This window comes from Carassius auratus, chromosome 37 (assembly GCF_003368295.1).
Source record: "Carassius auratus strain Wakin chromosome 37, ASM336829v1, whole genome shotgun sequence".
Classification (NCBI taxonomy): Eukaryota; Metazoa; Chordata; class Actinopteri; order Cypriniformes; family Cyprinidae; genus Carassius; species Carassius auratus.
In genome coordinates this window covers 12478570-12504475 of record NC_039279.1, presented here as the reverse complement: position 1 = coordinate 12504475, position 25906 = coordinate 12478570, and the positions used below count along the sequence as shown (strand labels likewise).

Sequence of the window (25906 nt, the reverse complement as noted above, 5' to 3'; positions counted from 1 at the left end):
AAGAGATAATGATTCAGCACCCACCTAACACAGTCAAATCTACAGAGTACAGCCCAGTTATTCTGGAATGCTGGGGAGTACTGGCTTCAATGCTCAGTTGAAATGTATAGTTCCCTGGTAAAGTGTAGTGATACGTCACAAAAGGCTCTGGGCCTTTACGCACTTCCCTAAAAAACAATGACAACTATAAAGAAAACAGTTTCGAAGATAAACATTTAGATAATTGAAATGGGTTCAAATTTTCAAATAACAATCACCCATTGCCTAAGTCCCATGTGTATATGAACGTGATAGAGTGCAGGGTATGCCTCGGGTCAAAGTGCTCAAATGAAACCACGGTGGGTATGTAAGATGCCAACTTCCCATTATCCCGGAAGTATGTTGCATTCCCTTCCATTTGACGGAAAATGATCTTTCCTTTGACATTTCCTATAATGAAATAGAAACAATGTAACCACCAAGCAACCAGCCAAGTCAAAAGACATAAGAGCACTATAGTCAGCTTACCAGATAACTGATGGGATAAGTCGTCGGGTATCCCAAAAGCAAAAGAGGAAATCAGTGTGAGAAAAGCATGAACCAGAACACTCCGGATCCTGATGGAATTCAGTCTGCTGCTTGAAATATAAACATTCAATGTGAATATTAAAACTGAAGACTAAATGATTAGTCATAATAGAAAATCATGTTTATACCCTTTACTCAGAACTATAAGCTATACATACCAGTTCATGTGGACTCCTCAGCATGGATCTCTAAATGAGTACAAGACGACAGCTTGTGACTTGTGAGAGCATGACTGGGTCAAGCTTTTAATGTCTTTCATGATGTTTGGTAAAGGCTTGAAATTATATCCACGTGTTGAATCCTTATGCTCATCTGAATAATGATGTTTTGTTGTGCTGCCAAAGAAGACATAATTCATGCGGAAACATGACTAATTCACAAGCCCATTCCTCTACAGATGCCTGGATAGATTTAAGAGGATGTGCACAAGTCTCTACATATTATTCCAAAGCTTTTAAAATATGGCATTTAGATTGGTGCTAGTAGTCACACTTTTTACTACAGTAAGAATTTCTCAGGAACTCTAGCAGGCCTACAAAATAAAAGGCCACAAGGTGGCGTTGTAAAAAGTGAAATGTTTATCAGATTATTTCTATTACAGAAGAATCATGATACCGCATGAATTTAATATAAATCTTCGATAAACACATCACTCTCACTATCATGCTTGTTAAGGTAAAAGTTTAAATCCATAATTGCACAAAATGATCATTAATTACTCAGAGAGAAATGGAAGTTTAAATGTTAGAGTATTTTGTTAATTGAAACATTATTTCGTGTCTCAATGAACTAATTTATCACTTTATTATAATGAATAAACAGTTTGGTAGTTACTGATTGCATATAATATGGATTAAGTAGTCAGATTCAAAAAATGCAATGCTCGTAATCAGAGTATAGTTACCTTTTTATGGGTTACATGATTGCATATTATTTACATAATATCAATAAATTATTCATAATTTATGGATTCTCCCTAATTAAACTAAAAATGTCCTTTCTAAATCGGCCTGATGCTTATATACATTCAGAAAGTCTTCCAGTTTTGGAAGATCACATTTGCATTTATGGTTCTCTGAGCTTGGTTACTGTCACATGACATGTAGGTAAACAAGTAAAATATGTCATTTTTAAGTACGTTATTTTTAATTGATTTTAAAATAATATATTTTAAATTTGAAACATGATGTAATTAATTATTAGCTTTTCATTAAACTCACAAACCTCCTGTAGATCCTTCACAAACCCAAGTTTGGGAAACCTTCATTTTGTTAATAACAATGAATGGAATACATAGTTTAAGAATTTCCTGTTTAAATCAATGTGATAAACAAGATAGGTCAAAAGTAATCTAAAAGTAACATAAAAAGTAGTCTGATTATATTGTATAATGTAATCTATTACGTACCTACAGTAACTATATATTTTTTTAATATTATCTGGAATCAGTAGCCTAATAGGCTATATTAGCCTATCAGATAATGAAACCCAAAACAATATATTAACAGTGACCAATAACAACAATGCAGGGGGGAAACGATGAAAGAGAAGAGAAAGAAAAATGATTTCATTGCTAAAACTCTGACGTCACGGATCGCACCTTTCCACGTGTGGCATGAGGTCGCGCGGAAAGGTTTCTTCCCTCTAGTGCATCAGTGCAGTATCGTGTTGTTCTCGAGCGCGCTCGAGCTCTCTGTTTTCTGCCGCTGCAAACACGTTAACAGGTGGGACGAAAAGATTTGAACCGGGAAAGTTGAAACAAAGACATCGTCAACCAAGGACGTTTGGAGAACACCTGCAAAAATGTCTCGAACCCCGGAGGACGTGAACAAACTCACCGAGAGCACATATAAGGTAGCGTTTGTTTAAACTGCGTTTATCTTGTTGGTCGTTGATTAGCTGTTTTTAAGACAACCGCGTCTATAGCCTCTGTATATTATCTGACATTGACCACCTGTTATTATTTCCACTGCGTACAGAGTGAAAGTTGTGTTGGTTTGTTAAATAACGAAGTGTTATTTTATGGCTCTGTACGTTTTGTCATTAAGGTGCGCGTGTAAGTTTTGCAATAGGGGCATGAGTTTATTTTAAAGTGCTTCAGCTGGCTTTCTGTGCTGAGTTAAGAAACCTGTCTGTGCTGGACTATTTCTGTTATTGCATACCTGATTGTTCATGGTTTTGCCAATGGTGTGTTCTTGAGAATTAGCAGAGGAACTGCCCAGAATTATATTACTGAAGGTTATCTCACTAGAGACTAAGAGGGCCCTTTACTTAAGCAGGACTTTGATATGGCATTATAATTAGAATTAAAGTCAATGATTAAACGAATGTCTTTTTAGCTACAGTAGAGATATTTTTAGAAAGCAAATTGTTTTGTAAATCTCTGTTGTGTCTTGTTGCATAGACAAAATAAAAATGGCATTTACCTTGAATGGGAATAAGTTGCCCTTTTTAAATGTAGAAAATTCACCCGATTTTAAAATTATATGATCATTTACTCTTCATTATATTTCCAAACCTAGGAGGATATTTTGAAGAATGTTTCAAGTGTTGTTGGTACAAAGAAAGTCGATGGAGTCCAAAACAACGTTGGACACCACTGGCTTGATTTGTATTGATTTAAAAACAAAACAAAAAACTGAAGCATTTTGCTAAATATCTTTTGGAAACATTATTTTTGAGTCAGTTTTGAAGTTTCTTCAGTTTCATTCAGTGGCAGTAAGCTGCTTTCCCTGGAAATTCGAAATATGAGCTTTATTTCCTGCTCTTCCAGAATGTGTTGGAGCAGTTTAACCCAAGTCTGCGGAATCTGGTTAACCTGGGCAAGAGCTATGAGAAAGCAGTGACAGGTAATCACTTCATTTCATTTTCAAAAGAATAAATATACATAGCCTTATCCTACAGTTTTGCATAAAACAGCTCAAATAAACCTAAAACTCTGGAAAAAAGAAGCAGCTATATTTCTCTCAAATCTGCTGGAATACAGGTAGTTTGGCTTCCAGTTCCTGTTAATCAGTATGAGTTATTTACTCTCTTACAGCAATGACCTTTGCTGGAAAGGCATATTTCGATGCACTCTCAAAGATTGGGGAAAATGCTGCCATATCACCTGTTTCTAGGGAGATGGGTGAGTATTACTATTACTATTAGGTCCTAATCTGGACTTCGCTAATATAGATGTGCTCTGTTCAGAGCGTGGCTTAACATTTCCTAGCAGATGATTCACTGTGCTCAACATGTCTTGGAAGATCCTTTGTCAGTTATTTCCACATTTACGTCTGCTTTAAGGCTCAGACAGGTTTGGTTCTTGTTGACTTTTTGTGACTCAGAATCAGTTTGATTCATATCGTCTGGAAATAATGACAGAGCTTTACTGTGATTTATAAACCACCATCGGTTTCATGGCAGCTTTTCATATTTGCTGCCACAGATCTTGCGAAGCGACCATTTTTGTCCAAATTAAAAAGATTAATGGCTTTGTCTTCACATTAATCTGTTAATTTATCCAAAAAATGGTACACACCATTCTTAGTACAAATACTTTTTACTTAATGTAAATGACTTTTTGCCTTTGCTTTTTCTTTTTTCTTTTTATCTTTATTTAGCTCTTTTTACGATAGAGATTTTATCAAAGCAGCTTTACTGAGTAAACTGTAAATGTGCTGCTAATGCAAAAGGTAATAGAAAACAGGCAGTTTATAAGTTAAAGTCAGTTCATCGTTAATGCCGTGATGTTATCATCCAGCTCTGTTCAGTTCTCTTCCAATAGTGTCTGTGCTGTCAAGTCAACAATTATTGCCAGAAAATGTGTCCCCAACTAAGCAAGCCAAAGGTGACAGTGGCAAGGAACCAAAACTCACTTGGTGCCAGAAATTGAGAAAAAAAAAATGATATTCTAGGTATTTTCAAATGGCCAGAGTTTTGAGATCGCAGTGGAACTGAAGGACTACAGTATAATGCGATAAGAGATCATTCAAGTACTGAGGAGCTAAACTATTCAGAGCTGTATAAGTAATTAGTAAAATTTTAAAATGTATACAATGTTTAAAAGGAAGCCAGTGTAGAGTTGACAGAATCAGGCTAAAATGATCATATTTCCTGGTTCTAGTAAGAACTCTAGCTGCTGCATTTTAGACCAGCTAGAGTTTGTTTATTAAGAGTGCAGAGCAACCACCCAATTAAGCATTACAGTAATCTAACATTGAAATTATGAACACATGAATTAACATTTCTGCATTTAACATTGAGAGCATAGGTCATAATTTAGATATATTTTTGAGGTGGAATAATACAGTTTTACAAATGCTAGAAACATGACTTTCAAAGGAAAAATTGCTATCAAATTGCACACCTAGGTTCCTAACTGATGACAAAGTATTGACAACACAGCCATCAAGTGTTACACACTGTTTCTATATAGATACATGCAGAGGTTTTTGGTCTGATAAATCACACCTGTTTTTTTTTTTTTTTTTTCAGAATTTTGCAGTAGGAGATTACTAGTCATGCATTCCGTTATTTTTGCGAATTGATATGTTTTTTCAGGGCCACAAAGAAATATAGAGCTGACTCAAGTGTCCTCAGCATAACAGTGAAAGCTAACATTATATTTCCTTATGAAATCTTTTGTGATTTACTGAGCTTCACTGGTTTTATTGTTCCCTGTTCTTCCTGGAATCCCTTTCAGACAGCTCAAATGACCACCAGACAGGAAGGGTGGATTCTCTTACATGTTTTGCACCGAGATACTGCCAACAAATTTTGTCGACAAACCTTTCCACTTCTGACCCCCTTCAGAAAAGCATCATAGCTCAGCTGTTCCATTGGAACATGCAAACTCAAAGTTCTTGTCATCGATATTTGCAAGACCATGCATCACATCACCATTTTATGCTCTACGTTTCTAATTCTGCAGTGATTGCTGGTGCCACCTTATCTTAAAATTTTCATAATGAACTCTAAGAGCGTTATAACAACCTGTTTCATATATAAAGAATGCATAGCTTATGATTGCTAGTGACACTTGATTGACACGAGGACTTGATTAAGTGAGAATTGTGACCACATCAATACGTCTGCAAGAAAGCTCCAGAAGAGTCACAAATAAATGTTGGTTAACACAATCTGAACTTAATAGTAATTAATATGAACTGTAGACTGCATGTCTGGGCCATGTCATAGCTCATCAAATGGTACTCGATAATGAATTGTTTCTTAAAGTGATTTCTCATGGGAATTTAAACATTCATGTGGAGATGTATGACTGGAATGTAAGAAGTGCTTAGTTTAGTCACCACCCTTTTTTCCTTTTGCTAACATGTTCTTCTAAAATTTAAGACCACAAACATTCAAATGTAGTTGTACATTTTTTATTTTAACAAAACAAGTTCCTTAATGTCAAGGTGTTTGACATCTTATGGTGGAACTGCTTGTGGAAGACATTAACTCACTGTACAAACAGCATCCAGATTGTAGTTGGTAGGAACATAGCGAATTTCTCAGAGACTGTTTGGTTTAGGTGCTTGATGATGTGAAGTGGAAAATGTCCTTTGGTTGTATTTGGTGGGAATAGGGCCATTTACCAACCCCTTGGTTGTTTTTGAGATTTACTGCAGTTGCAACTGCTGACACACATGAATGCTTTTTAAACTCAGCCTTCTCAACAACTCAATAACTCTTGTTTTCATCTGAAACCTCGGAAAGCACTTAGACATTATAGGATGACAAACACCAGTTGCCCATAAAGTAGATGTTATTTCAAGTTGTGATTTAACATAACTAGTATATATATAATAAATAAAAAGAAAAACAATTGGATTGAGTTGGGCAGGTCATTCCACCGGGAGGGAACAGTTAAGGTAAAAGTCTGTGAAAGTGATTTTCTGCCTCTTTGGGATGAAAAGCACCATTCACTTGCAGAACCCAATCTTCTTTAGGGTACATAATTCTAGTGAAAAGTAGTGAATTTAGGTAAAGAGGTGCAGAGCCAGTGGTGGTTTTTTAGGTGAACATCAATGTCTTGAATTTTATGTGAACAGCTATTGGTAGCCAGTGCAACCTGAACAGATGTGTGATATGCGTTCTTTTCAGCTTGTTAAAGACTAAACTTGCAGCCACAGATTAGTTGTAGAGGTTCGATAGATTTTCTGCAGTCTCGAGTAATTCAGCTGATCATCGGTCATCAATCAAACTCCAAAGTTTCTGGCTGTCTTTGAAGGAGTTATGGTTTATGTGCCTAGGTGGATGGTGAAATTGTGATGGAGTGTGTTTTGTTTGTTTGTTTGGCTTTGCTGAAACCACAAGCAGCTCTGTCTTAGCTAGGTTGAGGTGAAGGTTATGGTCTTTCATCCAGCAAGAAATGTCTGTCAAACATGCTGAGATCAGGATCAGGATGGAATGAGAGGTAGAGTTGCGTGTCATCAGCATAGTGGTGTTATGAAAAGAATAGTTTCTGAATGACATATATATGCCATGTATACTGAGAAGAGAAGTGGTCCAAGAACTGAGCCCTGTGGCATCCCAGTAGCTAGATGTTGCGACTTGGACACCTTACCCCTCCAAGTTACCTTAAAAGTCCTATCTGAGAGGTAAGACTCGACTCCCTGGAATGCAGTTCCTGAGATGCCCTTTGCCATGCCCATGAGGATTGACAGGAGGATCTGGTGGTTTAACGTGTCAAAAGCAGTCGACAGATCCAGCAAGATAAGCATAGAAGATTTGGAAGCCACTCTTGCCAGTCTTAAGGCTTCAAGAACCAAGAGCAAGGCAGCCTCAATTGAATGTCCACTTCTGAAACCAGACTGGTTGCAGTCCAGGAGGATTTTCTGAGTGAGAAAGTCAGAGACTTGATTAAACACAACTCTTTCAAGTGTTTTTGCAATGACAGGAAGAAGGGATACCGTTCTGTAGTTCTCTAAAATAGCTGGGTTTAGAGTGTTTTTTAAAGTAGTGGGGTTATCCAAGCCTTGTTTACATTATGTTCTATAGAAAAAAAAAACCTTGCCCCAGTAGTCTTAAAGCAAATGTTATTATTTGCTCTTCCAGTAAAGCAACTTTCCTTTTCTGCTTTCTCATTAATTATACAGCCTCAATGTTGTTTCTCATTAATTATACAGCCTTAATGTTGTTCCAAAACTGACTTCTTCGGAATGAAGATTCTGATATATTTGATTAAATCAGAGAGCATTTTGACCCTGCATAGACAGCAATGGAAGTAAAATGTTGTATGGCCCAGAAAGGTAGTAATGACATAGATCAAAGTCCATGTGACAGAATTTTCATTTTTTGGGTGAACTAACCCTTTACCAATCTAATTACCAATAAACCATTTGGGCATTGTTTTAGCAAATTTACATTCGCTCCGTTCTGAAACATAACAGTAACATTTTTGTAATCATTGAATATCTGAAGTGTCACATTATGAAAGTCAAATGGATTGCAACCAGCAATTCATGTTGGCATTAACACTAGCATTTCCTGCATTTGAGGTTGTACATATTTCTTATTAAAATGTTTCAGTCTGCACGTTTTCTTCAATATTTTCCTCCTCTTAGGTGTCTGTGTTAGTACAGGGGATTTATCATGCATTAGTGTAGTGTGGCGTGGACAGATCACAGTGACATGCAAATCCCCAAGCCTGTTCATGTGTTCCTGAGGCGTTCTTATTATATTTAAAAACACATTTTATTGACAGTGTGCTGTACTTTTATATTATCCAAATAAATGCAGGTGTACTTGAATGACACTTCATGGGAATAGTTGGGAACAGTTACTTTGTTGTTGTTGTAGCATGGATTTATTGTCGATTCGAAGGGGTTGTATAAGAACACCTGGGGTTTTGAATAAATCGGTTCTTAAGCCTGTTCAATATTCTGACAGTTCTGTGTGTCAATGATGAAAAAGCGCAAACTGCATTCATGTTTGTAATGTTTTTAGTGTGCTATTTTAGTAGCAGTACTGGTGGTTAATTAAACCTGAATTATAGAGTCTCTCTGTCATGACAAGCTCACATATTTTAAGTCAAAGATAATACAAACAAGGCATAATATGGTACACAAACACAATTATTAGCCTAATTATGTATCTTGCAGGGTGTAGCATCGCTGGCATATTTGCTAATTGATATTTCTTTCATTAAATGCTGTGTTTCAGAAGTGCATTTAAACTGGCCTGTATGCAGAATAATAAAGAACACAATGCTTGCAACAAAACTATGACTTAAGTAGGATACTGATTTCCAATCATACATTGTAACCAACTGACTATTGTACTGTAAATCATCTGAAATAGACATCAAACATCATTCACATCCCATATTTGTGAAACTGTATATTCAAGGTGTAAGATTAGATTGGATCAGGGAACAAAACATGTGTGGCAAAGAGATTCATGAGGCAGAGTAAAAAGTAAAAGTGCATTCATGAATTTTGGGCAAGTTTGAAAATGAATGTGCATTAAGTAAAATTTAATTTGCATTAAAGTTTTTGTTTGGCTTTCATACAATCAAAAGTAGATTTTACTGTTGCTGATTCTTATGCTTTTGTAGGCTCTACTGATAATCCATCTAGGCTTTCCATAATCCGTTGGCAGGGATGCACTGTAACCTTTGTAAGGTTGTGCACTTTTTAGCAACATCTCTGCGGTTGTAAAAACACAGAGCAGGTGCTGACACTCTCAGTACAAAGATGGCATTTACTGACTCATTCTGCTGACCCTGCCATGCCAATGATGCTATTATTACTGCTAGATGAGTGATAATGCTACAGCTCACCTCTGCATGTTTACTGTAAGGTTTGTTTTTATGAGCAGCACTAATGGAGCCCCCGCTAGATGAAATGACACTGATTATGCAGAGTAGGAAAAATGCATGATAAAGGTGTGATCATAATGGGAACGTGTACAGAACAGTTCAAGTCCAAAGTACAACTTGATACCTCTTGGAGTCTGAAGGCAACTTTGAACTGTTTGTCCAGTTGAGATGGAAATAAAACTATAAATAAAAAAAAACCATAAATATCAGTAATGTAGCAATAATGTTTATCTTTTCTCCTCAGGAGTGGTGTTAATTGAGATTTCCGAAGTGCATAAGAAGGTCCAACTGGAGCTGGAGGAGTCTGTAAGTATGCAATATGCTTTAAGATCTTGATGCATGACTTTTTTTCCCATTCATCTCTAGCTCTGGAAGAAGCTGTAGATAATAGATATTCTGTATGTTCCTGGATAATTCTGTAGTTTTAATAACTTTAGTTCATCATCTAATGCTAGGGATGAAACGATTCACCTCGAGCCAGTTGAAAATCAATACAAATACTGTATGTAACTATTCCTGATACATTTGGGGGTGGGAGTTTATATGAATGTTTCTCTTTGCGTAAGTTTAGATTATATTTGTTGTTTTCATCTCCTCTCTGTATAATTCATATTAAAGCTTGCAGTCTGTAATGTTTTTGTTCAAAATTTACAAAATTTATATAAGTGAGTACACCACGAAACCATGGTTTTTGGCTTATCCTGAATCACTATAGTACACTTATAATAAGTATTTATATTCAGACTATTTAGACTGGTTTGGGTTGGTACAACTGCGGAGTAGCCCAGTACCTGCGTGATTCGCCATTGACATAAACAGATAGTAGTTCCGGCTACAGTGTTCCTCTGTAAGATGCACACAGTTCTGTTTATTAACCGCTAGAGTGCCAGAAGTTACGGACTGCAGCTTTAAAGCAGTTTTCATTAGCACTGTGCTGCTTTTGTTTACAGCGGTAACCAAGGAAACAATGCTGTTCCATAAGCACCTCCTGCTGTCAGAGTGCATTTTCGATATAAATAAATGATCCACGATTACACTGTCGTTTGAGATGTGTTTCAGAAACGATCTCAGTCTACACTACATAGCAAAAAAAAACGCATGTCACATGACCATTAATGCATTGGGTATGCGCATAAAAGTGTAAACGAGAAGACGGTTGCTAGTCACTGGCAGGTTCAAAAATGAGCATGATTACTGTTCAAGATATGGTTACGCAGTCATCAAGGATACGCGGAGATCATTTGGGTAGCCACGGCATCATTTTTCGAAAGTCTTAATTTTTTTTCCATTTACACTGAAACACAACTCCGGAGTTTTCTAATTAAAACTGGGTCAGCAGCATTTTTAAAAGTCTCCGTTTTCGAACGTGGAAAACGCTGGAGTAGTGTAAATGATAACTGAATCTGCGTCTCATTCCGAGCTTTCTGCTCTGTTTCGTGCAAATGTTTTATGTAGTATAGTTTCAAAAAACTAAAGTCAGAACATTGTTTTTGTTTTAAAATGTCAAATTATGCAATCTAATTTAGATTTTTTTTTAACTCACTCATTCAGCATCTTGCATGGATTGTGATTCAAATGCAGTGCTGCTAATTTTAAATGGAAGGTTCACAGGTAGCCTTTTTTATGAAGTTTTTTTTTTTTTTTTTTGTCTTATTTGATTAGATTTATGGTTTGCATTTTGTCCAAGCAATAATAAAAGGACATCTTTTCATTTATAATTTGTCTTACATCTCATTTTGTTTAGAAAAAATCATGAGAAAATCTAATTGTGAAATCGGTATAGTGAATCGAATCGAATCGTAAGTGAAGTAAATCGTTACATCCCTATATAATATGTTAACTTTTCAAGCAATAGTAACATCTTGGAGCCTTTTGTGATATTTGAACAAGATAATTTCCTTAATTTCAGAATTATTATTATTTGTAGTATTTAGTGTTATTTTGTCTTCTGTATGCTATCTGCACACTAACAAAAGTCTGCGGTCAGTAAGATTAAAAAAAGAAATTAATACTTTTATCAATGGATGCAATAAATTGGTTAAAAGTGACAGTAAAGTTACTTATGGCATTGTTATAAAAAAATCTATTTCAAATAAATGTTTAGATTTTTACATTAAAAAAAAATAAAAAATAAAGAAATAAAGGCTACATTCTACACTGATTTTAGCCCTTTTATTTAAAGCAGCACTGTGTATCTTTTGGCACTCTTGCGGTTAATAAACAAAAACGCATGCATCCCGCGGAAGAACATTCTAACTAGAGCTACTTCTCTAAGTTTATGTCTATGGCGATTCATGCTGGTATGTGTTACTCCACAGCAGTGATTACTCGACCAGGCTACAATAGTCCAAATATAAGCACTTCTTATAAATTTACCGTAGTGATTCGTAATAAGACAAAACACGGTTTGGAAGATGAATTCATGATGTACTTGCTCATGAGATGAGAATTGTAGCCAATGAAAGACATGTCTATTGAGTGTTCAAAAGCAGCGATGTCATAGTAATTTTTCCACTCTCGCAAATACTTTTATCATTAACAAACTGATTTACACACACATGACTTTGAGACCAAGAACTGCCTCAACTTTACATGTATCATTACATATCAAATATCACAGATTAGGTTTTAGAATTAGCACAGTTACACTGTTGGGGCATTACTGTCAGGTCCATATTTACCAGTAAAAGTCTGATTTACCAAAGAATCCATAGTGAAATGCACTAACATTAGGATCCGTTGAAAAGTAATGTTATTTTTTAGTTCAGTGATCCTGTTGCTCTGTTCTCTCCTCCTAATCTCACTAATGTGCCAGTGGGTGGGGCCAAAGATGCAGTGATTTAGAAGTAGGTGTTGATCTAGTAGGTGTTGCTTGGTTTCAATAAAAGCTGTTTTTGGACCAATGAGGAAGTTTTGAGTTTTGAAACTTACAGGATATGTTTATAGTAAAATGATCTCTTTCATGTCAAAAGATTTCTCATGACCCCATTAAAATAGAATACTGTTATTTTAAATATATTAAATTTGCATTTTGCAGTAGTACCATTTATACTGTATTTCTTTATAATAAATGCATTATCATAATAAATGCAATCACTTGGTGAGCAAAAGCAAATATTTTCAAAAAAAAAAAAAATCTTACTGACCCCAAAAGGTTGAAAGTTGGAGTATACATACATTCACCTAAAGGATTATTAGGAACAACTGTTCAGTTTCTCATTAATGCAATTATCTATGTTTAATAAATGAAAAGAAAATAGAATACAAAAAGATTTTTATTTATTTATCAAGATTAGAGTTATAATAGTGAGTGTTGAAGTTAGAGGGTCAAATAAAGATGGAAGAGATGGGTTTTAAGCCGATTCTTGAAGATGGCTAAGGACTCTTACCTTCTGCCTTTTTGAACCTCATATTTAATAATAATGACAGAGAAATCATTTGTCAAGTCCACATCACTTAGTAGTTACAACCGAGGTATGCAGCAAAGCTTTTGTGGAGCCACAACATGCACAAACTTGAGGCGGATGGGCTACAACAGCAGAAGACCCCACCGGGTACCACTCATCTCCACTACAAATAGGAAAAAGAGGCTACAATTTCCCTTTATGACTACAGTGTACCCATCCTCTGATGTGGTGGAACGGGAGCTTCGTGCCCTGGACGTGCATCCCACAAATCTCCATCAACTGTAAGATGCTATCCTATCAATATGGGCCAACATTTCTAAAGCATGCTTTCAGCACTTTGTTGAATCAATGCCATGTAGAATTAAGGCAGTTCTGAGGGCGAAAGGGGGTCAAACACAGTCTTAGTATGGTGTTCCTAATAATCCTTTAGGTGAGTGTATGTTCAGTAGCTTAATGATTGCGGTACTAAAAATATAAAAGGCAATCATTTTTCATGAAATTTCATGTTTGCATCATGGTGACAGGCTGAAAGCTGCTGTTAATTGTTTTTAGAGAACATTTATAGTTAAAAATAATCTACTGGTGTTTTACCTTCAGTAATTTAGATTTTTAATAACCTTGACGCTTGATATCAAATTTTTTTAAAGCATTTTCCTGGTATTATTTTTGAACATATAATATGTATAAGAAAAGTTGTAAAAGATGTTTTGGAGTTCAAGCATCTTTTTTGCAAAGATATTTAACAAGTGATTTGTTTGAAATATAAATGTATTTTAATTAGAGGGATAATAAAGAAAAAGTTACCTGAATCATGTTGTAGTTTCATTTTCAATTTGACTAGTTGACTCTTAAAAATCGAGAATCGTTCAAACGTTCTGTAAAAGATTTTGATTAAATTTTTTTTGAAATATCACACAGCCCTACTTACAGAGCATTGCTTCCTTCCAAAACCATTTTTTATCAGATGATCTTAGGTATTCAGATCATCTTTTAAATAAACAAATAAACAAATCTGATAAATTATCTGAATACCTAAATGCATGGTATTTATCATGTTATCGTTGTTGTAGAATTAGTGAGTGACTTCATGCAATTTCACTGTTGATTGATTTGTATCGCTCTGTGGTGATTTATCTTCATTACCATTGTTGCTACAGTTCAAGAGGTTCCACAAAGAGCTCATCACTGAACTGGAAAGGAAAACTGATATGGATATCAAGTACATGAATGTAAGTATTGCATGTTTTTCTCTTCATCTATCAAGCAACACGTCCTATTGCCTAACCTCTGCAAGCAGGGGCATCTCACTGGTATGGTATTACAATTCCTCTAGGCCACTTTCAAAAGATACCAGTCAGAACACAAATTGAAGCAAGACTTCTTGGACAAATCACAGGCTGACCTGAAGAAGCTGCGCAGGAAAAGTCAAGGGAAGCATTCGTCTAAGTATGGGATCAAAGAAAATGAGGTGAGGGTTTGAAATATGATATCTGTCTGTGGAAATCTTTTCTGTCGGCTCATTTAAGCGAATACATAAGAGAACTGTTCAGTTTGTAGTCCTACATTTTGGAAAAAGTTAGCAATTAGCAGGGAAAAAAGACACATTTTTGAGCCACTGTTTCCTACTGTAATTTCCTCTGGGCTTTTAGTTGAACTTCACTGTAACGGTCATACACATTTTCTCAACATAATTGACAGTCATACTTCTGTCATGAATTTTAATGGGTTTGTTTGCACTTACAGTAGTTGTTAACAGGTTGTTTAAAGTAGCGATGAAATGGAAGTAGCGACAGATCTTTTCTTTAATATTGTGACCTATATCTGAGTGTAATGGATTATCAAAAAAAAAAAAGGGATAGGATTTAAGTAGGTAGGGATATTGTTCTATGTATTGGCTATTGGTTGGATTTTGAGATGTGGGTGTTGCACTCAAAAATAAAGGCAGATGAATCTCCACAGAGAAGTCTGGGATGAATGATCTATAAAATTATAGATCCAGTTATGATAATTTAATTAAGCATTATGCTGTGAGATAATTAGATGTTTGAAAAACTTTAAAGAAATATGTTCACCAAAAAAAGTCACTTCAACATTTATGTTTGAGGTGTGACGGTCTGTAATTTATTTTGTAGGGCATAACTAGGACCTTTTTTGCAAGTAATATTCATGACATTATATTACTCAGAAATCCAAACCTGCTATTCTAAAAGCTAATCTCAAGGGAAGCCATCACAAAGGGGTAGCTCTACAAGACAAATGGGAACAGCGCTTTTCAATTTAGTTTCTGGCTCAATATCAGGATCATGAATCTATTGCAGGAGATTTTAATAGTGAGGTTTAATAGCTCACCAGTCATCATTTTGTTCCTCCTTTCAAAGGCACATTGTTTTCTATTTGAATAGCTTGCAGTGGAAACCTTTTTATGTAATGCATTTGCTTCCAAGTTTATTTCAGTCTTTTTTTTTGACCAATATTGCTTAGTTTAACAAAGCATCACCCACAATTGTGTAAATTGTTTTCACTGAACCAAACATTCACAATAAAATGCTTTTCAGTCATTGTGTTATTTGTGTTTGCTTTGCAAATCACAATGAGTCTGAAATGAAAATACAATTCTTAAAATTGCCCATGTAAGCACAGTATCAAACTTAAAATAATTTTGGATTGAAGCCATAGCCATGTTGGCAAGTTTTATTTACTTAACATTTATTTACTTATTTAACATTAGCAATATCCCTTCTACCAGTGAGTCCTTGTCAAGATAGGCAGCAAGGACAAAAATGAGAAAATAAATACATATCACCACACGATAAACAAACACAAAACACAAGTTTTCTAAAAAAATAAAAAATAAAAATCCTAATCAGTTATTTAAACGTGTACACTGTTCTATAAAAACAGACTTAAAATTTTTTTTTTTTAAAGCGAAAGATGGTACAAATTCCATATGTCGTGTACCTTGAAGCTTGTTCCATACATAGAGCATACAAAATCTCTGTATGAAAATCGTACAAGTAAAAGTTAATAATAAAAGTTAATATCAGAATATCAACAAACTAGATGTATAGTGGTAGTTTACCCACCAAAGCTTTTAAAATAAAAATTAACATATGGTATTTCCACCTTGAGCACAATGAAATCCATTTTGTCATTTCATATAAATTACAGTAGTGTACGGACACTTGTACCAGAAATAAATCATAAATCAGCATGATAAACTACATCCAGTTTTTTCAAAGCATTCAAATGTGCATGCATATAAATTATATCACCATGGTCCAATACTGATTAAAAAGTACTTTCTAATAAACGTTTTCGAGCAACAAAGGAAACAATTTTTTTAAACGGAAATAAAAACCTAACATTGGTCTCAATTTCATTGAAGGGCTATCAATATGAGAGCTATAAGTTAGCTTATCATCGAGCCAGATACCAAGGTACTTATAACAACCCTTTCAAGCTGTGTACCATTTAGACTTTTAATCATAAAATTATTAAACGATACTCTACTTTTTTTAGCATTCATCACAAATTTTTATTTGCCAAGCGAAACCTGAAAAAAAATTAACAGCATTCTGTAAAGAATCCATTGCTACTTTTAAAGATGGAGCCGTAGTGGAGATAATGGTATCATCTGCATAAAAGTGTACATTTGCTGGCACAACACCTTTACCAAATTCTTTTATATAAATAGAAATAAAATTGGCCCCAAAATGTATCCTTGAGGATCACCTGTCTTGACTATTAGAAGAGCAGAAACATAAAAATCTGTGGACAAATGCATTAAGCCTTTGCAACAGAAGATCACGATTTACAGAATCAAATGCTCTCAATAAATCAACAGATTGCAGCAATCATTTTTTTTTTTTTTTATCATCTAATGTATTGATGATGTGATTAGTGACTGACATTGCAGCAGTGCTATGTCCTTGTCTAAAACCTGATTTAGTTTGATATAAAATATTATTAAAGGGGGGGGTGAAATGCTCGTTTTCACTCAATATCCTGTTAATCTTGAGTACCTATAGAGTAGTACTGCATCCTTCATAACTCCAAAAAGTCTTTAGTTTTATTATATTGATAAGAGAAAGATAGTCTGTACCGATTTTTCCCGGAAAAACACGACCAGCTGGAGGCGTGACGTGTGGGCGGAGCTAAAGAATCACGAGCGCCAGTAGGCTTTTGCGTTGAGAGCGCTTGGAAGCTGTGACATTACCGTGAGGGAAAAACCATCATCCAAAACAAACCATGGCTTACAGTCAGATTCAGCCGTTTATTTATGATCCAGAATCAGATCCCGAGGCTGAAACTGAACGAGAGCAGCAGCAGCAACGACTCGCTCCGAGCGGGGCTCGAACCCAGGTCTCCGGCATGGGAGGGGACGCACTAACAAGGAGGCAGAGATATTTGAAGCAGTTTTACTCACCGCCTGCGGTTACAACACACGATCGTGACCCTTTTTCCTTGGGATTGCATCATCCTTAAGAAATAAACGATGTGCAAATCCGTCGTCAAACTGGGCCTTGTTTGTAAAACAAGCATCTTCGAAATGCAGGGAACAAACACTTGCACAACTCCGTTGATGCTCTGTAAAAATAAACTCCATCCACTGGTCCCTTAATGCAGTTTTTTCTTTGGTAATCTGTGCAGGGTTGTCTTGCCCTGGCAACCAAAAACACACTCCTTTTGTGACATTTCGCGACGCTCTCGCTCTGATCAGTGATTGTCTGTGCTCAGCCTCTCATTGCTCTGCTATACGGGAGCACGCGCTCTTCCGGCAGACGTGACCTAGGACCCATATAAGGAAATTCCGCTCCATCTAACGTCACACAGAGCCATACTCGAAAAAAACTTTCCGAAACTTGTGACAAACCGGAAGGAGTATTTTGGGAACAAAAATACTCCTTCAAACGTACAACTTAATTTTTGAAACTTTGTCCATGTTTAGTATGGGAATCCAACTCTTTAACAGTGTAAAAAAACTCAGTATGAATGAAATAGCATTTCACCCCTCCTTTAACTGAAAAATAGTACTTAAACTGTTAACTGTCGGTTTGACTGCCGATAATTATCCAACACCGTGGAATCTCTGCCCTTCAGTAACTTCTCAAGCCACTGCTTAAACTTAAATTAAAAATAGAAGTAATTGGTCTCACTATTATGTCTGCAAAGATGTTTTTTTTTTTTAACTAGGGCTCTATTTTATAGTAAAAAGCCAGCAATTTTTACAATCAAGGCTTATCAAGACTTTATGAACCTGAGACAGGGAAATGGGTAAAAAGTTAAAAATGTTTCTTATAACTTGTAGAGATGTCTTTACAATCAACAGAGTGATTGAACTAACATTAGTAAAATGTATATTAAATGCATCTGCTATATTTTGCTTACCCTTAATTTCTTCATTATTATTTACCTTTTGTAAATCAGGAGCTACTGGGGCCGACATAGACCCAGTTAATGATTTTAATAACTTCGAAATCAACTAGGATATACAACTAGGATCATTAAATTTTCCTATTTATAATTTTAAGATAATACTCACTTTTTTCATTTTTTATTATTGTATTAAATGTATTCCTTAATATACTATATTGTTCCCAATCACTAATGCTATTAGTTTTTATAGCCTTGGCACAAGCAAAATTCTTTTCTCTAATGAAAGAAGAGGCGGATGTATTAAACCACAAATTATCTTTACCACCAACTCAAAATCTTCTTATAGGTGCATGTTTATTTATCAAAGCTAAATAAAAATAATAATTCCATGCCAGCTCAACTCATCTGCCATATCACATGCATAAAAAACTTTTTTTGCTTGCTCATTAAAAATGTTAGAATTTCTTCTGGAAATAAATGTAGACATGGGAAGTTTAGGAAGTTTACAATTTCGTATACATGAAACTGTGCAGTGATCAATAACATCAATAAATATTCCAAATTAGGAAATACTTCTGTGGAGAATTTGTAGGTATAACCTAGAGCAATGTAGACTTTTCCATATGTTTTAAATTCAACGGTGTTGGAAAATTTATCAACTGCAACAAATGTAATTGCTTGTATCCTTAAAAGACTTTGAAGATTTCGTTAACCATTCCCAGTTCAAGTCTCCCAGCCATACAAAGCCAAACATTGTCTGAAAACATTTTCATATAGTCCAACCGCAGTGTTAAAGTGCTTCACGAGATGCCGATTGACGACGATAGCATCCCATTACTATAAAATACACCGTTGGAAAAGTGTTTCTGACATATGGTGTGGTTTCTTTTTAAGACAAATTGAATTTGAGCCCCGGATTGAGGTGCTTTCCCAGTCCAGCTGCCCTCTCTCTTTTTCCACGATTTCCTGTTTGTCCTTTTTACTGTCTCTTGTAAAATGAAGGCAGAAAAGCCCAAAAGCATTTTGGGTGGGGGGGCAAATGAAGGACATATATGAAAACTTGTTTTCCCTCATGAAAAGATCTATATTTTGGGTTTATGAAATGGACTGAAATATCATCCAAAAACATGTCAGGTCACGTCACTGACAAAATCCACCAAATAAAAATTTCATATAGCCATGAAATCATATCAAATGTTCTTAATGCACTGCTGTCATAAAAGCTACTGAGAGACAATACTTGTGCCAAGGCATGATCTGCATATTAAAAAAATTAAAATGATTATTCTGAAAACAACTCCAAGGAAACAAGCAATGTTCACCGTCACTATGACAACTTGCACAGAACTATAATAGCGAGGGGAATCCTGTAAAGAAGAACAGAGCTCTGTTTCTGGTGTCATTTTCACAGGTCAACTGTTCTATAAAAGCAATGAATACTCAGTCTGGAAAAAGACTTACCAGAAAATTACTGCATTAGCATAAGGTGAATTTATGTCTCATTTTGTTGAATGGGATGTTTTGTTTGTGTTTCCCAATGGAGTCTGTCCCTGAAAGGTGTATTTCAAGCAAGAAATCAAGAATAAATCTGCCCCTTTCTAGCTGAAACTGAGTGTCACGTGATAACATATCTTATGATCATTATCATCTTTAGTGTATGGAGACCATCTTATCCCGGCAGACAGAGATGCAGAGGTTTATTGCAGAAGGATGTAAGGAAGCTCTGCTGGAAGAGAAAAGGAGGTTTTGCTTCCTGGTGGACAAACACTGTGCCTTCACCGATCAGCTAACAGCCTTCCATGACAAGGTGACCCTTTCATATTCAATAAATATTAAACTCACTAATCTTCCAGTTAATGGTATCAGACGTGGGATCTACAAGAAATCAGACGTAGTGGTACAAGTACAATACTGCTGATGTTTAATACTGTTGAACAGTATTGGGCTAGATACGATTTCTGAATGTATTTGAAAGAAGTCTCTTTTGCTCACCATGACTGCATTTATTTGATCAATTGAAAATAATTGAAATCGAAAATAACTATTTTAATATAAAAATCTCAGTGAGAACCCCTGTATTATTTGATTAATAGAAAGTTCAAAACAACATTTATTTGGTATTTAAACATTACTTTTACTTAAACTGTAATTTTTTATTTAGATTTTTGAATTTAATGCATCCTTACTGAATAAAAGTATTAATTTATTTCCTAAAAAAAAAAATAATAATAATATTGTCCATTTTAATGGTAGTGTACCTTGTTTTGCCTTTCTTCCTTTGAGCTGTTTTTGCTCTTTCCCCCACAGGCCAAGGAAATGCTGACCGTCAAACTGCCTAGCTGGCAAGATAAGTGTACCGATGCCACCAGGGTGCCCGACACAGTGATCTTCATGATTGAGGGTCTGCGGGCTCCAATGTCAGTCGTACCAGAGTCCTCGCCTACGTTGGAGCACAGTGACAGGGTTAGTCTCACACAGAAGAGAACGCATCACCATTAACATATGAGTATGTGTAAATGCTAATTTTTTGTTTGAGAGCCACGTGAAATTCACTTGTTTAACCAGAACATCAAGCTAAGATAAGCTAAGTGCATTTGTTCACTTTGGATTGAAAAAAGAAACACCAATTTTAAGGTCTCTGAATTTTTTTTTCTTCTCCTCAGACCAATTCCCGTTTTATTGTTCCATCACCGGCCCCTTCACTCAAAGCCCACACAAGGTCTGCATCTGTGTCCAGTGGCATGGATGCGGTGAAGAAGACCAGGGTGCAAACAATCTTCCCCCATACAGCAGGGAATAATGAGACCCTGCTGAGCTTTGAAGATGGAGACATCATTACACTGCTTATCCAAGTGGAGCGGGATGGATGGCTGTACGGAGAACTAGAACATACTGGACAGTAAGTGAACCATCAAATATAACTGCTAGTTTTTCATCCTTAAAGGGTTAGTTCACCAAAAATTGAAATTAGCCCATAAATTATTCACTCTCAAGGCATCCTAGGTGTATATGAATTTCTTCTTTCAGACGAATCCAGTTGGAGTTATATAAAAAAAGTGTCTTTGATCTTTCGAACGGTTTAAGGACACTGTTGTAGTGCATCAGTCCAAAAGAAGTGAAATAAAAAGTGCCCATCCATAACAAAAAGTGTCTCACACAGCCCCGGGGGGTCACAAAGTCTTCCTGTAGCAAATCGAAGTGTTTTTGTAAGGAAAATATCCATATTCAAAACATAATAATGACTTTAATGTAGCTTTGTAAATACACTGAAAGTAATTGCATTTCAGTTTTTTTGGACCCCATTGATTTATATGGACAAAAACAGTTGAAACATTCTTCTAAATTTCATCTTTTGTGTTCTGCGGAAGAAAGTGAGTCTTAGAGGCTTGGATCAACATGAGGGACATTGAGGACACTGCATCATCATATATTATCTGTCCATGCTGCCCTTTGACTTGAATGTTAGCAACATCAGCTTTCCTGAGCCTTTCATGCTTCTTTTCATTAGATTTACTTTCCTAATTTGCAAACTTTGGTGAGACATATTCAACATGTCAGGCATGTTAGAGGGAGAGAAAACAAACACGCTGCTGAGTGAATGAAAATGTTGATAAATACTTTCAATGAAAGATCTTCACGACAGACTTCTCTCAAAATCCAATCAACAGCATAGAATAAAATCCCTGCCTATTTAAGTCATAAAAAAGGGGTTCAGTTTACAGGGGTTCAGCTCACACAAGAGTCAGCTAAGCTGATTTTCAGTACTAGCATAAAACTTCATATGAATTGAATTTTCTGCTTTTAGTGGTTTTAAATGTTTTTTCAATCAAAATATCATATAATATAATAGAAAAAGTCACATTTTTCTGTACACTTTTGAGAATCACATATTTTGTGATTTACATAATTTTAAAGCAAACAGGTGCATATATTCTTTGTTAACATTTAGATTGAATCATTCCTCCATAACAACATACAAACAGGAGGTCAAATGACCGTACTGCAGTGAAGGCATCAGTGTCTGTGATTTTGTGTGGTTTTATTTGTTTTGTATATTTTAATCAGCAGCTATGCCATTTCAAAGATTTTCCCTCAATACCCATTAAGCTGTCACCGCTATTTTGAGAAGTGAAAATATCTTAATGCACCGACGCACTCTTGAAGCTCCGTTTAAAGTTATGCACAGCTGGCCCTGGGACGGTTTCTAAGCAACCAAAACCAAATGTACTCTTCATACTACGTGGCGTTTCACTTTACATTTGTGCCAATGCAGATGTTTTTGATTAGTCAAACAGTGGTTGAATCAAAATACCTTTTAATGCATATTGAAATTGAGCTGGTGCCCATTTTATTCGAAAATCATAATGCACATTATGGATATTTTTTGTTTGTAACTACAGACGGGGCTGGTTTCCCTCATCTTATTGCCGGGCTTACAATGACTCCGTGATCGCAAACAGGTGAGTCTGTTTTTACTTTGAATCTGAGTGAAAATTATGGGATTTCTGCTGAAACTAACAATGTTTGTCCATCCATTAACAAAACAGTATGACATCAATTTATGTATTTTATTCAGCAGAATTGAGAGCCCATTGCACAGCCAGAGTGTGACTGCTCCAGAGCAGCCAGAAGAAGACGAGGAGAAGGAACCCATGCCGCTGCCCCCGCCTTACTACAGTGACTCATCCAGGGACAGACCCATCAAGCCCTCCACCCCCTCTCCACAGAACACGGTAAACACACTGCGCCAGCGACGCTGAGTGCAAATTTAGATGGAAAAGCAGCCAATTTCTCTAAAGAGAGACTGAGAGGAGTGACTGTGCCTCTTCTCTCATTTCAACCACAAAAGGATAAGTAAAGTCATTAGTGTATTCCGGGAGGGTGTCCCCTGATCGGATCAGGTTTCCTTTCCTTTCATGTGTGAACAAATATTGTTCTTTTGAAAAGTCTATTTGTCAAAAAATGTATGCGTTTCCGCAAAAATATTAAGCAACACAACTGTTTTCAACATTGATAAGAAAATGTGACCCTGGACCACAAAACCTGTCTTAAGTCGCTGGGGTGTATTTGTATCAATAGTCAAAAAAACATTGTAATGGCTAAAAATTATAGATTTTTCTTTTATGCCAAAAATCATTAGGATATTAAGGAAAAATCATGTTCCATGAAGATATTTTGTAAATTTCCTACCATAAATATATTAAAACGTAATTTCTGTTTAGTAATATGGAATTGCAAGAATTCATTTGGACAAATTTAAAGGCGATTTTCTCAGTATTTAGATTTTATTGCACCCTCAGATACCAGATTTTCAAATAGTTGTATCTAGGCCAAATATTGTCAGATCCTAATAAACCATACATAAATGGAAAGCATTATTTATTCACACTTATCCACACTTAAGACTGGTTTTGTGGTCCAGGGTCACAAATAACAAGTAAATGCAGCCTTCATGAGATTCATATACACAACTGTGTTTGTATAACTATTAAGACTTTATATAAGTGACAATAACCACAAAAGGACACATTATAAGACCTGCAATGTAACCTTTGTTCTTTGCCGGGGGGGCCTAGGGAGGGGTAGATGAATGCTCTGCATTGTCATTGTGAAAAATAAAAAGACATCTGAAAAACCTACCAAGATTTCTTATTGTGAGGGAGAGTTGAGTGGAGACAAATAGAGCTCTATTATATCAGCGGATATCAGACTGAATCCGAGTATCTGGCTCCCTCTCCCGATTGACCTCAAGCCACATGTACTGCCTCGGGGCAAAACTAATTCACCTTGAATGTGATCATATGACGGTGGGCTGGTGACTGGTAAACACACGTGGACTGTTGTGTCAGGTCTGATGACCAAAGTCTGTCCTTTGTTGAACATTTTAAGGGATAGTTCACCCAAAAATAGGAATTCTGTTATTTTCTCAACGTCACGTCATTCCAAACCTACAGTATATGCCTTGACCTTGTGCTGTGAAATACAAAATCTTCATGCACATTTCTGTAACACAAGAACTCTTATTTAATTGTCTTCCATTCTGTTCCTTAACCATGCTATGACTTTGTATAGCAGTATTTCTGGAGAGCGGCCGGGAGTCACATGGAACACTTTTATAGTGTGTGTTTTGTTAGTATATGTGTGTATAAACTAGTTAAAATTTGGAATGATCTGGAATGACACGAGTGAGTAAATAATGACAGAATGTTCATTTTTGAAGGATCTATTCCTTTAATATGAAATAAGGCCTGCCTTTGTCAGATTCTAACTCTAGACCTTGTGGTAAACTGTTGTTTACAGTTCATGGTCTCCTAAAGTGATTTGATTTTCAACGTTTCGACAGCGAAAGCAAGCGTTTCTAGATTATCAAGATTCTTGACGCATATGATGAGGTCAGAGGACACTGCGATTGTTCCAGGTACTTAGTAGGCAGATGGAGTGACAGAATCATGTGTTGACATCCTTATCCAACCAGTCTGATGGGGAAAATCTTTAAGTTAAATTCTAATGGAATGGAAGCACAGTTTATGCTGATCACTTTTTATTCTTATTTTTGTGTTTGCAACAGACAAAATCTTTGCCAAATGGTAACTCAGTGCCTCCATTCCTTGGGTGAGTATATTTCTACAGATTTAATGACCAGTATTATTAAAGTGCACTAGCATTTAACCCATAATCTACTATCACAATGCCTGTTTTCCTCATTAGGAATGGGAATCCATTTGCCACGGTCAAATTACGGCCCACTGTCACAAATGACAGATCTACACCCCACATATGATGAGACCGCATGCAGCCCCTGCCCTGATGTGAAGTGGTGTCTCAGAGGTTTTGCCTGTGTTGATTGATGCATTGCAGATATGGCAGAGGAACCGAATGAAAGGGTTTTCTGTTACATCATCAATTTTAATCCTAAAAGTTTCTGAAAATGAAAACCAGCAGATTAAAATTTACAGGAGGCAATATTTATAAGAATTTTAGACTTTGATTAAATTATTATTTTAAATTGTAACTGGATTCATACACTTGAGTTTCCAAGAGAATGTACAGCACCAAACAGGCTCTTGATAGCTATTTTCTGACCATATTGGTCCTCTCATGTTTGAGGCCTTGTAAAGGTAAACCACAAATGTATATTTTAAAATCAAAAATATTTTAAGATTGGAGTACTGCAGCCCCTGCTTAGAAACATGTCATATAACCAGATCATATTTCATTTCAAAATCCAGTGAAGTAATGGGAGGTTTGCCAGTTGCCAAAGTGTTCTGGGTTAGTATGGATTAAATTTAGGCTTTTTTTATATATATACAGTATCATAGTTTCATTGTTTTAAAACACTGATGTATTCCTTATCCTTAACACTTTTTTCATGTTTAAAGGAGGACCATGTAAAGACACTTAGTTTAATTGTTTATTCCTCGTGTTAAAGATGAGTGCGGTGTTGTAGTGATTAAGTTATTTTTAACGGCACAGTTGAATGTTGGCTTATTTGGCTTTAGCTGGACATCAGATCAAACTCATGAGCATTCTTCACTATGCAAGAGAAATATTTGGGTCATAACTAAATACATGAAGTCTTGTTAGCTTGTGTACATGTTATCATGTAGGGGAAACCATGTATTCTTTCATACCTTTTTCATTTTGTTTGATTCATTGCCCCTTTTCTTTTCATACCACATTACTCCAAAATAAAGATTTATGTCTGTTTAAAATGTGTCGGATATTATTATTTTACCGTTTTTCTGTT

The 25906-nt window shown here is 35.8% G+C and overlaps 2 protein-coding genes across 6 annotated transcripts in view; one reads left to right on the top strand and one right to left on the bottom strand.

Annotated features, from left to right (window-relative positions):
• tmem130 (transmembrane protein 130) overlaps positions 1-20536 on the bottom strand; it is a 24353-nt gene extending 3817 nt beyond the window's left edge. For 2 of the 3 annotated variants that reach the window (XM_026222846.1, XM_026222848.1), the window contains exons 1-5: positions 20418-20536; positions 726-902; positions 508-617; positions 258-429; positions 25-167 (exon numbers count right to left, since the gene is read on the bottom strand). In XM_026222846.1, the coding sequence (XP_026078631.1) occupies positions 25-167; positions 258-429; positions 508-617; positions 726-733 (433 nt within the window). In that variant the 5' untranslated portion in view covers positions 734-902; positions 20418-20536. The remainder of the gene's footprint in view (positions 1-24; positions 168-257; positions 430-507; positions 618-725; positions 903-20417) is intronic. The other variant, XM_026222847.1, reaches the window with a different exon arrangement.
• Positions 1978-25868, top strand: LOC113056236 (brain-specific angiogenesis inhibitor 1-associated protein 2-like protein 1). 3 transcript variants are annotated; one of them, XM_026222843.1, is made up of 13 exons: positions 1992-2421; positions 3341-3416; positions 3608-3694; positions 9621-9682; positions 13941-14012; positions 14117-14251; positions 19814-19966; positions 20467-20622; positions 20823-21058; positions 22560-22619; positions 22736-22892; positions 24728-24771; positions 24868-25868. In XM_026222843.1, the coding sequence occupies exons 1-13, from the start codon at positions 2371-2373 to the stop codon at positions 24938-24940; spliced, it is 1362 nt and encodes a 453-aa protein (XP_026078628.1). In that variant the 5' UTR covers positions 1992-2370; the 3' UTR covers positions 24941-25868. The 3 variants fall into 3 exon arrangements, with proteins under 3 accessions (XP_026078630.1, XP_026078628.1, XP_026078629.1); XM_026222844.1 differs by having other exon boundaries at positions 2004-2421; positions 22739-22892; XM_026222845.1 differs by lacking the exons at positions 24728-24771; positions 24868-25868 and adding an exon at positions 24460-24661 and having other exon boundaries at positions 1978-2421.
• Positions 25869-25906: the final 38 nt, after the last annotated feature.

Bases quoted from the DNA above. Each gene is read 5' to 3' on its own strand.
- LOC113056236 (XM_026222843.1), top strand. From the start codon at position 2,371: ATGTCTCGAACCCCGGAGGACGTGAACAAACTCACCGAGAGCACATAT. The intron at 14,013-14,116 runs GTAAGTATTGCA...CAATTCCTCTAG, and splicing joins TGGATATCAAGTACATGAAT to GCCACTTTCAAAAGATACCA. The intron at 14,252-19,813 runs GTGAGGGTTTGA...TATCATCTTTAG, and splicing joins ATGGGATCAAAGAAAATGAG to TGTATGGAGACCATCTTATC.